Raw genomic sequence first — 17532 nt, forward strand, 5'->3', positions numbered from 1 at the left:
CAGAGCGACGGGTCTGAAAAAAAATTTTGTTCGTGTCACCGAGATTTTTTGGACCTTCACTAGCCTTTCGTTTAGCCTACGTTTTTCTTCTTCTCCTTCATATATGCTTTGAGTGTTTACCAATTGTAATTTCACTTCAAAACTTTACTTTGCGATCCTCCCACTTACAAAACAAATGTACAAAAGTGAACACAGTCATTCAATTTGTACTACAATGTAAAATTTGGCTGAGAAACCAAACTACCATGATACCAAAATCCCAGGATTTTTTTAGGATAACCTAACAGGACATTATTGAAAATTGCCGGGATTTTTTCGACCCTCACACAAATCGACATGATTAGAGTCATATCGCCAAGACTTCAGGCGATTGGGGAACAAGAGGTCTCCGATTTTATTGAGTGATAGCTCGTTGGATTCGTCTTTCAATTCTAGGAAACACGTATCTTTCACTTTTTCGAAAAAAAAAAAATGTTTTCTGTGAAAAGCGTTCAAAAGTAAAGACATGTCAGAGGGTACAGTAAACAGCTTTTCGGCAATAGCTCGGCCTTGGAAATAAAGTGTTAGCGTATAGCACATGACCTTAGGACTCCGGAACAGTAATTAGTTTTTCAATCGGACCAATATTGCAACGAGATATGAGTTTGGAAAAACGATATGATCAAGTGGGTGCAAACGATTTCCAAACTCCTGTCGCTATACGCTAACACTTTATTTGACTAAAATCTACCGAGAAAAGTTTCATAATTTTTCTATTGAACACTGGATATGTTGTAACGACATATATTCGCAACACACCGAAGTGTTTTTCTATTGATAAGGTAAAGGAATAGTAGACGATAAAAGATGGCTGCCGTAGTACCGTTCCAGCTGTAAGGTCCCCAGAAAAAAGGAAAAAAACCTGAATTTTGGCACCAACTTTTTTTCCAAGACGTCTGTAGGCTTGCAGTACTGGGTTCTTTTTATGTTTTTATGTGAAACGATAGTGCGTGAGGCCAGCTACAACACCCTATACTCAGTTCCGTGGAACATCGATGCTGCAGGGAAGGCGGACTCTCCGAACGTCTGCTATATTTTAGTCATAACTTTCGTGGATCTACTCGCACCAAACGCATACTCTACCTGTAGGTCTTTCCAAGGCCAACATTCGTACAACATTACAATAATTTAAAATATTTTTTTCTTTAGTAACATAACACAAACTTCAATTAAAACAACTTTTACAACTTAAAATCAATTTTAACGCCGAAAAACTGTTTACAGTACCCTCTGACATGTCTTTACTTTGGAACGCTTTTCACAGAAATCAATTTTTTTCGAAAAAGTGAAAGATACCTGTTTCCTAGAATTGAAAGATGAATCCAACGAGCTATCACTAAGTAAAATCGGAGACCGCTTGTTCCCGAAGTTAATAAAATCAGCTGAAGTTTTGGCGATATGACTCTTCAGCGTTCACTTGTCAAGGAATCACAACCGCACGTTCAAATTGACTTAATAAACTGAAGTTAGGTCTGGACAACCAAACTGCAGAAATAAGACGTAGGATTGGTCTTGCATGGGCAGCGTTCGGAAAACTCAGACTAATTTTCAAAAGCAAAATGAATAATAGTCTGAAACGCAAAGTTTTCGACACTTGTGTCCTTCCAGTGCTCACTTATGGAGCGGAAACGTTAACTTTAACAAAAGCATCCGAAGATAAATTGAGAGTGACACAAAGAGCCATGGAACGGAGTATGCTCGGAATAACACTCAGAGACAGAATGACGAATAAATGGATTCGACAACAAACCAGGGTCGTTGATGTCATGGAAAGAATAGCATCTCTGAAATGGAGCTGGGCGGGACATATTGCAAGAAGGACAGACGAACGTTGGGTAGACCACCAGAGAGATGGACAAACGGAATTAAGAATATTGCAGGTAAAAACTGGCAGCAAATGGCAATGGATCGTACGAAATGGAAAGAAGTTGGAGAGGCCTACATCCAGCAGTGGATAGAAACAGGCTGAAAAAGAAGAAGAAGAAGAAGAAACGAATTATTCGACGATCACCAACTTCACACGAGTTATAGCAAATAGATTCGCTGACAAATGCGTACGATCTCACTTCAAGTTTTTTATTCGCATGATGGAGGGTTTTGCCAACTCTGGTGCTTCAGATTTATCGAGTTTATCGGTGTTTTTGTTCTTGTTCAATTTTTTCAACTTGTTCTTTTCAATTAAAATCAAGTGAATGTTTTTGGTGATCTTCCTTCTTCGAATTATTTAATAACCGCAGAAGAGCTTTATTGAAATTAATTCGTTATAAGACCGAAAGGCTGAATCTCGATGATTGTCTCGCATTGATGCTATATTAAGCTTATAGAATGGATTTAATTAATAAATTTCTTTGAAAAACTAAAAGAGTGTTAATCCTCTTTCGTTTTAATTTCATCGTCAAAGCCTTTAAATTCTATGAAATGATTCTAATGCTATTCTTAGAAAAGTAACAGTTATGGAAATATTAGTTTTTCATGACATCGAGTGCAATGGTACATTTCGTACCTAGGACTAAATTTTTTTTTTCAAAAAATAAATTTTACAATAAATAAAAGTCATTTACTCTATTAGCTCCTAATGTTCCCAAAATGCATGCCGCGTTCCCTCTTTGAATGGCAATTGAAATTTTCTGCAATAAATAATCTGTTGAACGTGGTTCTCCTGAAGCAGCCTTCATGATTGATCCCAATTTTTGAACAAATTTCATAGTTTCTGGCCCCATACAACCTAAAGTTTCGAAAGCTAACGGAGTGAACAAATAATTTTCTTTCAAATGTTTGTAATGATTATGTTTAAATCTTTCCGCCTTATCCGCAATTGACCGTTTTTTCTTGCTGGATTCCTTAATGTATGAAGGCGCTAATGTATCCCTAATTGTTACATCCCACAGAATAGCTTTTCCATGACTCCAAGGAATTAAGGTCATACCATCCGGCCTTTTACCATCATCTCTACATATTCCTGGTGGTTGTATAATATTTGGAAATCCTGCTGAAGAGAATGCATGTGAGAAAACTTTGTTAACTTCATCATGTTCAGCTATTTAGGACTAAAAGTCTTTTTTAGCGTGTGAGAAGTTCGAATACGCTAAAAAAGACTTTTAGTCCGTGGTACCGTACCACTGGTACGAATAGTATTTTTCATATTGAACGAAGAAAAAGATCGGGTCCTAGGTATGAAAAGTACTTTATTAGGCTCTAGATGTGCTAGAGTATTAGTATGCAATGTTCACTTTGTACCGTGATAACGCGATGATGTTTCATTTGGCCGCACTGATGACTTGTGCAAACATTACGTCCCATGATTCTCATGGTACCATTTTGATTTATATATGACATACCAACGCACTTTAAGCATGAGTGGTACACTGGTACTCTAGATAACACGGCAGAGTACTTTTACACAAAACACTGAAAAGACCCATTTAATATAAAATAGTACTCTATTTGGCAGCTATAGACTTTGATCACATTTGCTTGAAGTGCGTCAAACACGTAAGGATCAAACTGTTCTTGTCGACCAATTCCTTCATAGAAGCTGTACTATAAAACCTTTCTCTACATAAGCAACAAACATCTCAAGATGCAGATGATATTAATTCTATTTCGTACACTACGAGATAAGAGTTGTCAAATAATTTCCTGCCACTGGAGATCACAATCCGCCGATTGATTAATTCCGTCAATTGTTGTCATTATCTAAAAACTTGATTGCAAATTAATATAAAATAGTTTGTTTACGCACGTAAGGTTTAACTTGGTGTTATCGACAATATTCCGACCAGTTACAGTTACATTGCTTCTAAGTGCTAAAGCTGAAGGAAACCCTAAAAGCCATGAGTATCTTTACTGAAATATTTTGGAAATTAGTTTTTGTTTGCTATGTTACTTCTTATTGGAATGTTTCGTCAGGTATGTTGACCGGTAAAATTAGAAAATGCGACAGTTTTATAGTTAAAAATATTTTGGATTGAATTGAATAATATTCTTAAATGTTTGACTTGCGTAGCGATTCCTCTATATCCTGAGGAAGGAAATTACTTTGAGGGAGACCTATTGGAACCACTTCCTACGATTGACCCAAAATCAGGTCTCATCGACGTTCGATATCGCTGGCCTAACAACGAACTTATTTACGAATTCGACGCAGGTTTCGGTACGTTAATGTTTCCCTCTCCACTAGTAATATTGCAATATATTGAACGTACGCAAATCCATATCTCTCAATTTCCAATTACTTTGATCTGGTGGGTTTTGGATTCGTGGCAACGCTCCAAGTTCACAACACCCAAGTACTCTGTTCGAAAAAACATACATTTTTTTAAAATCAGTTGAGGCATCTAGAACAAGATTCATGAGCGGTTTAAATCATATTGTCGGTCGAACATGTATGCGTTTCAAGACAAGGACAACAGAAACGGACTATGTTCGAGTTTTCCAAGGTAGTGGGTGCTACTCGTACGTTGGAAGAATTGGTGGCAGACAAGACTTATCGCTTGGAAACGGTTGCGTATTTATGGGAACAATTGTCCATGAAGTCATTCATGCAATTGGTTTCTATCATGAACAATCCCGAAGTGACAGAGATAACTATGTCATTATAAATTGGGAAAATATTGCAGAAGGTTCAAAAGGACATCAGAAAGATAATTTGAATATTTTCAAGAAGCTTTTTAAATATTCCAGGCCAACAACATAATTTTGACAAATTTGAAGACACAATGGTGTCACCTTTTAATGTGCCTTATGATTATAGCAGTGTCATGCATTATAGCAGAACCGCCTTTTCTAAGAACGGGCTCGATACTATCACAGTAAAATCGGGTGCAGAAATTGGTCATAGATCAGCAATGAGCAATTTAGACTGGACTAAAGTAAACAATATGTACTGTCCAAATACATTGGGCATTCGTATCATAAATGCTGGAGATAATTTAGTAAGTATTTGCAGTGTTACTATCCCATATAGTGTGTGATGTTCAAAACCAATGAAATTAGTATTTGCAAGGTGCTGGCCCATCCAGCGAAGGAGTAGCAGTTATAGCATCCTCATTTCAAAAGGAAGATCACCAATTGTGGACTGTACATTATGGTAACTTAATGACACATTATTATTTGATAATACTGGCCAATAATAATCTTTAACAAAACGTCTCCGATGCCTGGTGAATGATATAAGCTCGATTTTGCCAAAGATTTTGGCTCCTAGTCTTAAACCGACGCATGTTCTTATGTCGTCGTACCATTGTTCCAACCAAAGTTCCTAGGTTCGGATTATCGACTGTAGTTAACCAAATTCTAGAGTTCTGTTTCGAACGTCATATTATCACAACTTATTTTTACATTGATTATGTCCTAATTCTTCTGTTATATGTTGTTAATCGGTGCACAATCGTTAAGTTTATTCCGAATTAGCAATCTTCTTCTGTGTTAATGCTAGCAGCAGTGCTATAATATTAATATGAGGGATTCTTTGGAAAAACAGCTTACCGAAATCGGACGCATTTTCCAGTGGACATTCTTATATATATTTAGAAAGGACTTCGACCCTAGAAGCCAAATCCACTTAAAAAAAAAATTCTTCGAAGCTTGTATGGCTAGCGAGAGGTCAGCAAAAACCGAAAACTTTCACTTTTCTTACAAAAATTTCTCCAGTTACACGAGCCGGACAGGGTCGTGTGGGGTGTCATTAGAATGGTAATCACTTGTACTATTGAGCCGATTAGGGACTTATTGGGTTTAAAATTCATCTACTTTGAAATACAATTGCTAAATGTTTCTCATATGCAGAATGAGCACCAGCTGAATATTACCAGCTGGTGTACAAACAAAAACACTTTGTATTGTATACAATTCAAAGACAACCTACACACAGTGCATTTCTACGTTAACGTCATCCACGCGCACATAACCCGTATGAATGAAGTAAACACATTGTTAAGAATGTGTTTTGATTGTTTATCATACAATAAGTGTGTGTTAGCAGATCCAGCTGGTGATATTCAGCTGGTGCTCATTCTGCATATGAAAAATATTTACAGGCTGTATGTGCAATTACAGTTTTCAACTGCAGACTTACACTGTTCTTACAGAAATTTCTCGAGATACACAAAAAGTACATGGTCGTGTGGGGTATCATTTGAAAGGTATTTTTATGTTGTTTTTGGCCAAATTAAGGCTCATGCGGTTTGGATGCATATGCGATGAAATATGGACACTTAAACATTTCCACTTATATTTCATCGTACATGCATCAAAACCGCATAAGACCCTATTTGGCCCAAAAGCACATAAAATTACCTTTCAAATGATACCCACCACGACCATTCGCATTCGATTTCGGTAGGCTGTTTTTCAGAAGAATCCCTCGTAATTGAATTGCGTATACCTACCAGAAAAGTTGCTGACAAAACAGCAAATTTTACAAGCAGGTACCTATGTGAGACATTTTACATTGAAGGATTTTTTTAGGGCGGTTACACACTCAAACTGGTAGTACAATAGTACCATGGAGTCAGGATGGAGGTTCAGTGAAATATATGGTCGAAAATAGTTCGTCTAATGTTCTAATTGCGGTAATGCATTTTCGATAAATAATTAATAACGTTCATGACTTACAACTGATAAAATATCTCAAGAGTAACACTACACAAAGCAGGGAGATGTGGATGGTTAGGCCTGTCAATCCGCCAGCGCCAAATCCTCATCAGATTGTAAATGTAGCCTCAGGGTTATGTCTCTACAGTCGCGGGTAAGTTAACCATGGTATGGAAAAGTGCAAACAATGAACGATTTAACGATTATGTGAAATGATTTTTAAGATCGTTGCAAGCTAGAACGGGAAACTGTAACGTAAATGACATCAGTCAGATATGGAATATTTACCAGGCGTAGTTCAATGGCGTTTTTAACTACAACTGGAAGTAGGACTATAGATGAACTTTAGGAATTTTGGAACAAAAGTTAGATTTACAGCTAATAAATGATTGATATTATGCAGACAATATTTTCTTATAGTGGTGTAAATTCTGATCTTTCACAACATTTATATCAATAATTTCATGTGGTTAATACACGCACGGAATTTTGAAAGCCGACACATTTTCTGTTTCTGTGCTTTACTTGAGTTTTTGATATTTCCATATAGCAATACATGCAAAATTTACAAAAATCAGTAAGCCACAAAACGTCAATGTCGGTTTTCAAAATTCCGTGTGTGTACCTTAAATTTGGCCCTTGCGATTTTAACATTTTAGGGGCCGTCCATAAAGGACGTCCGTGCTTAGGGGGGGAGGGGGTGTTGGCTAAAAACGGACTCGTTGTGACCAGGGGGAGGGGGGTATAACGAAATCCGGACGTCCGCTTTATTTCTTGAAGTTTCTGTATAGTTTCATTACTTAAAAAAAATTCAGTGCATCGGCGCATCGGTGCAATTAAATGAGTTTAGCAAAGGTGTTATTTGATGTGACGGAGGAGCAACTTTGTGTGAGAAACCGACAGTTTTTCCATCATCACTGCGACTCCGATGCACGGCTGCAGTACGTCTCTTCTCCGAATATAACTTAAAGAAAATCAAACCAGTTGAAACAAAATTGCGATTTAATTTGGAGTGTATGCGTGACACATTTATGTTAAAGTTACGAAAATCGTGCTTCTAAGTGGGAGGTTTGATGGTTCGAACTAGGGAATACCTTCTTTTGTCCAGTATTGAAGTGTATGGTATGGTATGGTAACTATCGATAATCAAAATAATTATCCATCATTCCCGCAAATATTTCCAGGCGTCAATAACGCAGATTTTTGCATAATTACAATTTTGTTAATTTAAACAAATACTTGTTAGGTTGAACAAAGGATAATCGAAGTGAAGTTTTACTTCATATTTTTCGAATTAAGAAAATTCGTTTTTAACTAAAAGTGGACGTCCTCCGGGGGGGTGTATTCGAAAACGGACATTAGTGTGACAAGGGGGGAGGGGGTATCGAAAATCCAGTAGAAAACGCGGACGTCCTTTATGGACGGCCCCTTTTTTCTTAAACGAAGAGTAATGCAAAGGTGTTCGATCCTAAGCGAATTCGTCCCTATACTTTTATTTATTTATTTAATTACTGGACCACCATTTAGGTGGGTCGGGTCCTTTGACTGATGAGACGTTCGTTAATTTTATTAATCTCTCAATATTTGACATTTATTTTTTATTTACACTTTTTAACACCAGAAATGTCTCACTGACTATTTTTTTTAAAATTTTATTGTCTCATTGCGAATTCACAACAGGTTTGTTCCAAGTAAACACGAATTTCGATTGGCCGAACGAACACGATTTCATCCACAGAGATGGGTTTTCACATTAATTTTGATGAGGTTATGTCTCTATGGATGAAATCTGACAGTAATTTGACAATTCGTATGGCCTTGGAACAAACCTATAACATTCTCTAAAACATTGACAGCAAGATAATTTAGATGTTAAAAACTGTACTTTTGTAAATATGAAGTTGGAATAAAGTACTTTGTTTGGAGATTTTTATTTTGCCGAGGGGGTGCCGAAGGCAAGAAATACAATATATTGTGGCAGAATAACAATCTCCAAACAATGACGTAAGACATTTTACTTGCGAAGCACTGCGAAAATGAAAATCATCGCAAGTGTCAACGGTGTGCCCCTCGCAAGGTGCTGCAAGTAATAAATACTATGCACCTGTGTCCAAATGTTTATTTTGACGAGTTGATGATTGTGATCCTAAGCCGAAGGCGCGGATCATAATCCATCTCGTCAAAATAAAGGTTTGGACATAGGTGCATATAATTGTACATGTGTCGATGCCAAGATAAACCCAACCTCCCGCTCCGAGCTGATGCATAATGTTAGTCTTATCAGGATGAGGAAAAGTACATCTGGCTGAAGGCGTCTGATAATTTTACTCGTCTGGTTACGAGATAACAAATTACCTCCCTTGTATTATATATTACACACTTGTCACGAAGAAGTCGAGGCTTGCCGAGACTGATATTGACAAGTGTGTACTCTATTTTATCACATAAGCGAAAACGAGACAACAACATAGACCTGAAGTGTAATTTTTGAATTAAACTTCTAGGTAAGTAATTTTGACATCCGAACACCGCGCGTATGTGATAAAGTAACTTATAATTTTACATTTTTGGACAAAATGAAATTTTGTGAATTTTTGGGAATTTTAAGTGTGATATCGCCAAATCTTCAGGTGATTGGTAAACAAGCGGTCTCCGATTTTAATGAGTGATAGCTCGTTGGATTCGTGATTCAATTCTAGGAAACACGTGTCTTTCACTTTTTCTTAAAAAAAATTGTTTTCTGTAAAAAGCACTCAAAAGTGAAGACATGTCAGAGGGTACCGAAAACAGTTTTTCGGCAATAACTCAAGAAAAAATTATTTTAAATTGTTGTAATGTTGAACGATTGTCGGCCTTGGAAAGACGTACAGGTAGAGTATATGCACCGCTGAAGACATGTCACTTTTGAGCGCTTTTCACCGAAAAAAATTTTTGTTAAGAAAAAGTGAAAGACACGTGTTTCCTAGAATTGAAAGACGAATCCAACGAGCTATCACTCAATAAAATCGGAGACCTCTTGTTTCCAAAGTTTAAAAAATCACCTGAAGATTTGGCGATATCACTCTTAAGAATTTAATTTCTTAAAATAGTTGATAATTAAAATCAATTAATAATTAACTTTTTGAATAGTGAGATGAAGTCTTGAAGTGTAATGAAGTCGCTCCTTTTACTCTAACTTTAACTTGGAATATAACGCAAACTTTCGAGTTCTAACAGGCTGTTCTAGACAAAAATGCTACAAATAATGTCAAGTGATGCATGAATAGTGCTAGAAGAGTTAATTTCTTTTTTTGCTGAAGAAATCGTTTTTAGAGCTATTAACGAATATCAAGCGTAAATTTACTGAATTTTACTTATATTTCCTCAGTATTTTCATTGCCATAAACGAAAACATTTATATTAGTCGTTTGCCTCTGTTATAGTGATATTGCGAGATTTGATGTATGTGCAGGCCCGGACTGGCCATATGGTGAATTCGGGGAATTCCCGATGGGCCTTTTGGATTTTTGTATGAGAATTTTTAATTTGTAGGCCTTTTTAAATTGAGTTGCATGAAGCCCCCGATGGGCTTTTTCGAGCCAGTCCAGTACTGTGTATGTGATGTCTGACACGAACAGGAACGTTGAAATGTTGACAACGGGGCAGCAACGGGGCAGTTATCACATTATCTGAAGTAATAGTTATTTGCATTACTTGGATTGAAACCACGAAATTACAACAATTAATAATTTTTGCATAAGTATGTATGGTTCGTCGAGACGAAGTCGAGATGAATCATACATACGTATGCAAAAATTATTCTCGTGATATACGAATTCACACGTATACTGTAATTTCGTGGTTTCAATTCTGTGATGCACATAATTTTACACTCGTCACACCATGAAATACACAAACAACAAAACCAAATATAATACACACCGTTCAAGGTTGAACTTAAAGGTTGAAAAAGAATGAGAATAAAAACGAAACCGAAAATACGCGATTTAAAGCCGAACGAGTTGATCGTTCGATGTGCATCACACTACTCGTTGAAATTTCTCTCTTTGACGAATAACATAAACAAACTCCACCATTAAGTAAAACATCACCTGGATCCCTAGACCTGTTTGCAAGGTCTGCTGAGAGAGAACTTAGTTCTCAGAACTAAAAAAGTGTGGTTTCCGATAACTTTTGACGCGTGATATTCAGTGTTTTCATGTTTTGGCGAGTGAAAAATAAATTTCTTTTCAGAAGAAAGGTTAAAGAAATTTCGAGATGTCAACACAACATATTGTTTAAAAAAATGTCGACTACCTCTTGTATTATAAAATGCCATGTATCAATTCATTCAGTAACAAAAAACCAGCAATGCAATTTTTCTCACTGATCGATCTACAGCATTTTTTCAATGAAGATTTGGACTTAAATTTTATACCAATGGTTAAAAAATCTTATGATCTCATTGCGAAAAAAATGTTTTATCGAACGACATAATTGTGATTTTGATAAAGCCAGCACACAGACCAGTGGATATACTGCGGCTATTCATTAAACAAAAAAAAATATTAAATTTATCAAATCAACAAAGGAAATATTCCGTCCATGATGACGTCAGCTGTAATCTCCCAAGAGTGTGATAAATCTTTTATGTTTTGTCCCACTTAAATTCATTGTACAACATGGAATACGTGTCAGCCAGACTAAATTAGTTTTGTGCCAACCAAAAATTGAAAATGCAATTGCATTTAGTGTTGCTGTTTCTAATTACACTAGTGGTCGTCGATGCACTTACAACTTATGAAGAAGCGAAACGTTTACGTGAAAACTTGGTTAATGCAATGTTGAAACCATTGCCCAAGGACGGAAAAATACGATTGATTGGTGGTGACAACGAGTATGAAGGTATGTTAAATTGGTTAAGGAACGTGAATTGAATGACTTCATAACACCCTTGTGATATGAAAGGCAACGTGGAAATATTTCACGACCGAAAATGGGGATCAATTTGTGATGATGAATGGGATAGGAATGATGGAGTCGTTGCGTGCAGACAACTTGGATACAGTGGCCTTGTTAAGGTAACGCACAACAGTTACTTTGGTACAGCTAGTCGTAAGTGAATGTCGATTAATGGAAGAGAAAAATAATTTAATTCAAAAAATTTGTAAGAAAAATTTTGGATGGACAATATGCTCTGTGATGGAACGGAAACGAAACTAAAACACTGTCGATTCGATGATTGGGGTAGACATGATTGCAACAATTCCGAAGCAGCTGGGATCGTATGTGTGAATCCATTGTCAGCACAAAACAATTCCAAGGAAATTCGTCAGCGAAAGAAGGTACATTTAGTTCGCAATACGAATGCGGAAGTTCGGCTATCCGGAAGTAGTTCGAGTCATGAGGGTCAAGTAGAGGTAACGTTATTCAGTTGCTGTGAATGGGATTTCTCAATTAATAAGGTTATCAGGTACGATTCAACGGATCGCTTTGGGGTTCCATTTGCGCTGATGGTTGGTCATTGCTCGAAGCGAACGTTGTCTGTAAATCACTGGGCTTGGGTTACGCAAGTGGAGCAGTGCAAACCGAGTACTTCGGTGGAGCTAAATTCTCTAAGCTTTTGTTGAGTGGAAGTGAATGTCGTGGCAATGAAAACTCCTTCTTCGATTGTGTGTTTGATGAACCGGGAGATATAAAATGTCCCGGACCGAAAAACCACGTTGCCGCCGTAGTGTGCAGTGAGAAGATGTCAGATCTGATATTTGATCATCTTGAACTGGAACAAACGGCTCATCTTGAAGACAGATCGCTGTATTACTTACAGTGCGCAATGGAAGAGAACTGTCTGTCATCTCAGGCGTATGTGGTGCGAAAGGAGAATCCGAACTGGCACTATGAAAGTAGACGATTATTAAAGTTCACTGCCAAAGTTTTAAATGCAGGAACCGATGATTTTCGTTCGTATATACCGAAGCACTTATGGGAATGGCATATGTGTCACATGTAATTAAAAGTTGAAATTTTCACTCGTTTAAAATGATAAATTTTTTGTTATTCGTGAATGAAATGCAGGCATTATCACAGCATGGAGGTGTTTGCGGTGTTCAATATTTTAAATGAAAAAAACGAAACGGTCGCTGAAGGACATAAGGCTTCATTTTGTTTGGAAGACAACCAGTGTTTACCTGATGTTAAGCCCAAATACGCCTGTGCCAATTTCGGCGATCAGGGAATTTCTGTAAATTGCTCGGACATATATCGATTCAATATAGACTGTCAGTGGATTGACATCACCGAATTGGAAGTGGGATCGTATACCATAAAAATTTCCGTTAATTCGGAATTCAAAGTTCCGGAAATGAATTTCGAAAATAATGCTGCAGTTTGCTCACTTTTGTATACCGAAACATATGCCAGAGTGTTCAATTGCCATCTGGAACGCCCCTAACATGGGTTGTAATAGACATATTAAATCACGCAATTCATTTGAAGTAAATAAAATAAAATTCTGTTGTCTATCCAGAACCGAAATGATTGTTTATCGTCTTAATAGTCACGGGTCCTTCTTGTTCGAACCATTAAATATCGATGCTTCCGCTATTCCGTCTACCGCCGATATTATTTTCTTGACTCTTGTACAATTCAAAAACTTTTCTATTTACTTTTACAACAATACCACCGGCGCCACAGTTACAAATACTTCGGGAAAAAATCCTATGTCATCCTTGCAGTGCAACAACCAACAACTCTTGTGTTTACGACGGGAATGTTTTCTTGAGCATTTTTCTTTCTTTATTTAGCTGAAAACGTTTTTCTTTTCTGTAGATTTTCTAATGGTTTTTTCTTCTTCTTTTCTTTTTATTGCAGTTATTCGATATGTAGTGTATAATGGCACTTACGTATAGAAAATGAAATGCACAAAAAAAAATAGTTGTTGCACGTTGTTGCTCAGCGATAATATTATTTTCATTTGGTTGAATTAGTCTGGATGAGACGTTCAAAACACATTTTAATATGTCTTCTTTGAGCTTTTCTTTAACAACGCTCTTTATATCGTTTGCGTTTCGTCTGCGGAAATGAAATTTTCTTGTAATTTTTTACCAAAGACGACAACGTTGGAAATTGTACGATGAAACAGGGTTAGAAATCGGGTCGGTGCAGTGTTTGGAAAACAAAGAAGTGGTACTATTGCAAAGAAAAATAATCAGACGATACATCCCGAATGTACTTACAAAGGAATATATCCGAGGGGTTAGACACTAGCCACGAATTTGTACAATATAATTAATATAATTCAGCTGCTCTTGTCACAATGCGCTCGCGTTAATTTAAACACTGGGAATCTCAAAAACATTGATAACTTTCAAGGCTGTATACTTTGGGGAGGTCACGCAGATCGCCATTTTATTAGATACGCGGGAACACACCTTTTCCATACAAACAGATTCACCAAAATTGAATTTGTATGGCGTGGTGAATTTTTTGTATGAAACGTGGTGTGTAACCCGCGTATCTGCATCTGCGTGACCTCCCCAAAGTATACAGCCTTGGATAACTTTAAGTTCCTCATACAGACTGGAGAGCCGCCAAATTTCAGCCGCCGAAAAACTGCGGCTAGGCCCAAAACGACCCGCCGCCGCCGCCGGATATGTTGGTCGGCTAATTGCAGCTAGCCGCCGCCAGAGGTTTAGGTCGGCTAACTCGGCGGCTGGTGTATATTTTATCCATAAAAGACAAAAAGATGACACAAACCAACAAAATTAAATTCATTTTTTGGGACAATACAGTCACTTGAGAATGTACCCGTACTTTTAATGTCCCTTGCGATGCCTATCTTTTAGATATTTTCTACTTTGATTTTCGTTATTTTTTTATTTTTTCTTCAAAACGACATTCAAAGAAAAATTGAGAAATTTAAGAAATTCCTAAAAATTGCGAAAATTCGATTCGTAAAAGATGTGAAACTTCATGAAAAGCGCAAAAATTCGTTAAAAGCGCGAAAACTTGTGAACAGAGCGAAGATTCGTGAAAAGGATGAAAATTCGTAAAAAAATCGCAAAAATCGTGAAAATTACACAAATTTGTCATCCAGCCGCCGCCAGCCGACCTTTTTGGTCGGCGGCTAGGCCCAGTCGCCACCTGAAATTTTTTAACGGCTAAGCCGTATCTAGCCGCCGCCGCCACATCTTTTTTGGACGGCTAGACGCCGCCGGCGTTTATTTTTCGGCTCTCCACTCTGTCCTCATAGCGGCTGGCTTTTAACAGTTAGTGACTGTAAATACGAATTTCGAACGGAGCTGCATAAAATTGTAACTGAACTGAACCAAATATTCCACTACTGGTCTACCCCTCGCATATAACGCATCTAGTAAATATGCTGAAATCTCTAAATATTCGTATTCAAATCATCGATTTCGAAGAAAAGGAGAATGTGAAATGCTTTCGGTTTACACTATTTCTTGATTATACTCCAAACATCATATATATTTTCATTTGAGGCATAAACATTGAAGAGGCAACGTACCCAGCCATCTTGCTACTCTGCCACCAAAGACATTATACAGGAGAGCTGAATCCCTTGTGGGTGAGTCAGATCCCTTGACTGACGAATTTTTAAGTAGATTAAGTAGAACAGCATAGAATCTGTCTGAGCTACAAACAACTATGGAAATGCTGGACAAATCATATAGGAACAGCTTTCTGATCATGAGGACAATATTTCTCATCATTGGATCTAATAGATGACTTTTACGTCAAATCGAACTTCTATTGACTAACGTCTCCTACAGCTGACAACACACTTCCATACTTTACTGCTCCGTTACAAATTTTCGATTCAGATTCAGGTAATCTGAGCTTCAGGCTTCAGATCGATCTGACCAGTTCCGAGCCTTATATATAATGCAGCCTTTGGCAAACGTTCCGCACGTCAAAATAAAAAAATTGGAAGAAGATACTCAATCTAAATCACGACAGTCCTACGAGAACAATCGAGCAAATTATACCCGAAATTTACTGGAAATTTGAAATTTAATTCCTTGGTGAAAAATTATCTGTCGTATGGCACATTTTAATTAACCGAAAGAAGAGACAATCCAATGTCTGACGCAATACATTAGAGATTTCTAATATTTAATACAGCGATATGATTGTATATTTCATGGCATTTTTTTACATTTTTGTTGATGTAGGATGTCTGCTTTTAACAATTCTGGTAGGTAGGTTACATTGGGTGTTGCGAAAGTAATTCATCACATGAGGCAACAATTTCAACAAAAGTAAGGTTTTTTATTTACGAGCCGAAGGCCAGGTATTGAACTATATTAGTCGAAAAACATTTACGGAAGCAATCGAATTATAGATTTGCTTCAATAACATTTTACGAATTCATCCCGACGTACTAGCCTCGATAAAAGTTGAGACTCTTATGCCATAATATGCCATTCCCAAATACCAATGCTTCAACAACGCAGTCCAATTTCACCGTAAATTGGTCAATTCTAACCATTCTCCCGCCAACCTTCTACGTTCGCTTTGCTTGACCGAATCAAATTATAAAATTATGAAGTTTTTCAGCTGCAGGCATAGGAGGAAATTCAATTTTCCGTTATTTTATTCAGTTTTCCCTCTCCGCATTTCTGAGTGCAGATATAAATAGCAGGATTTAAACCAAGGGGTCAAGTAGAATGTTGGCATTGTAGTTTGCGGTTAATTCTTTTAAATCTTAGGAGATCTTACATTTTGTGACTAGCAATATAAAGAATGCCCTCAGAGTCTATCTAATGCATATTCGTATTTTAACCAAGTTATTTTTTAATTCGAAAACATCCATCTGCTTAAACACATACTGATAACCTGTGAGACCCTAAAAAACCCTTTAAAAAAAACTTCACTGGTCTTGCTGAGTTGGTCCATTTTACCGATTAACTTTTTATGAAAGCAAACATAATCAAATAATACGAAATTTTATTGCGAGATTTTTTTTCCTCCTTACTCTGTGCAATTTTGTTATTTTTTCACTAAATTGGTTTTCCCTACAGGCTTAAAATTAAATTGGAAAATAAAGTTGCGTTGCACCTGAAAAAAAACAATATTTCTATAGGTAAACCGAGTTCACTTCATGTAGTTTAGATATCCATTTACGGAAACGAATACGTTAAGTGCAATTACGTCTATAAAAGTAGATGATTAAGTTATCTAAAAAGGATTCCACCACTAAAACGAGAACCAAATGTGAGCATATTTTTTGATACATAGTTGGATCGACTGCCGTTATATATACATTTTGACTTCCTTCAACCCGTTAAATGCAAGATTATAACTTTATATACAGAGGTAAGTATCTATAAAAGTCATCCTTTTTTTTAGACTGGTACTAGCGGTTATGGTCTTAGTACTACCAGTCTAAGTTACTTCTGTTACGTCTTTTGTTTAATATTTCGCACAATTTCTGGTACAATTTGAAATAAATTTTTGCTATGTGGTACATTAACCACAGGTGATTGACTTGTTTATCTATTTGATCAATAGCTTAGAAGTTTTGGATTCAATGGTAATTCGTCTTTACGAAATGGATCGAGTAAAATAGTTGATTTGCCGTTCCCAATTTAAATGCAAAGTAGGAGAATGAATCAAATTCGATCCAAATACTGTGAAGATTCGGCAGTGTGTATGCTACTTAAGACCATATTAACCTGAGGTCGTAATTGATGACTGGTTAGTCGTTTCTAAAGGGGTAGCGTTTTATTCTTTAATTCCGCGAGATATATGACAACCATGAATGAAACAGCGAAGATTCGTGACAAATATTTCTTCTGAACAAAAAATTGGTTTTAAGTTGCTCAACTATGTTTAATTTCACTGCACTAGGTAGCATGATTTTTCGTATATTAAGAGCTTACCGACACATAAGGTAAC

General features: G+C 36.8%; 2 protein-coding genes across 2 annotated transcripts; both read left to right on the plus strand.

Annotated features, from left to right (window-relative positions):
• The first annotated feature begins 4089 nt into the window (after nucleotides 1-4089).
• Nucleotides 4090-7029, plus strand: LOC119069252 (zinc metalloproteinase nas-13-like). Its single transcript, XM_037173306.1, has 7 exons — nucleotides 4090-4192; nucleotides 4368-4661; nucleotides 4723-4973; nucleotides 5035-5128; nucleotides 6508-6611; nucleotides 6675-6787; nucleotides 6858-7029. The coding sequence occupies exons 2-7, from the start codon at nucleotides 4391-4393 to the stop codon at nucleotides 6928-6930; spliced, it is 906 nt and encodes a 301-aa protein (XP_037029201.1). The 5' UTR covers nucleotides 4090-4192; nucleotides 4368-4390; the 3' UTR covers nucleotides 6931-7029.
• A 4251-nt stretch (nucleotides 7030-11280) lies between these two features.
• Nucleotides 11281-13303, plus strand: LOC119069215 (lysyl oxidase homolog 3). The gene is made up of 5 exons (XM_037173191.1): nucleotides 11281-11517; nucleotides 11581-11727; nucleotides 11785-12032; nucleotides 12086-12618; nucleotides 12688-13303. The coding sequence occupies exons 1-5, from the start codon at nucleotides 11349-11351 to the stop codon at nucleotides 13061-13063; spliced, it is 1473 nt and encodes a 490-aa protein (XP_037029086.1). The 5' UTR covers nucleotides 11281-11348; the 3' UTR covers nucleotides 13064-13303.
• The last annotated feature ends 4229 nt before the right edge of the window (nucleotides 13304-17532 follow it).

The sequence above is a fragment of the Bradysia coprophila genome, assembly GCF_014529535.1.
Source record: "Bradysia coprophila strain Holo2 chromosome X unlocalized genomic scaffold, BU_Bcop_v1 contig_26, whole genome shotgun sequence".
In the NCBI taxonomy this organism is placed as follows: domain Eukaryota; kingdom Metazoa; phylum Arthropoda; class Insecta; order Diptera; family Sciaridae; genus Bradysia; species Bradysia coprophila.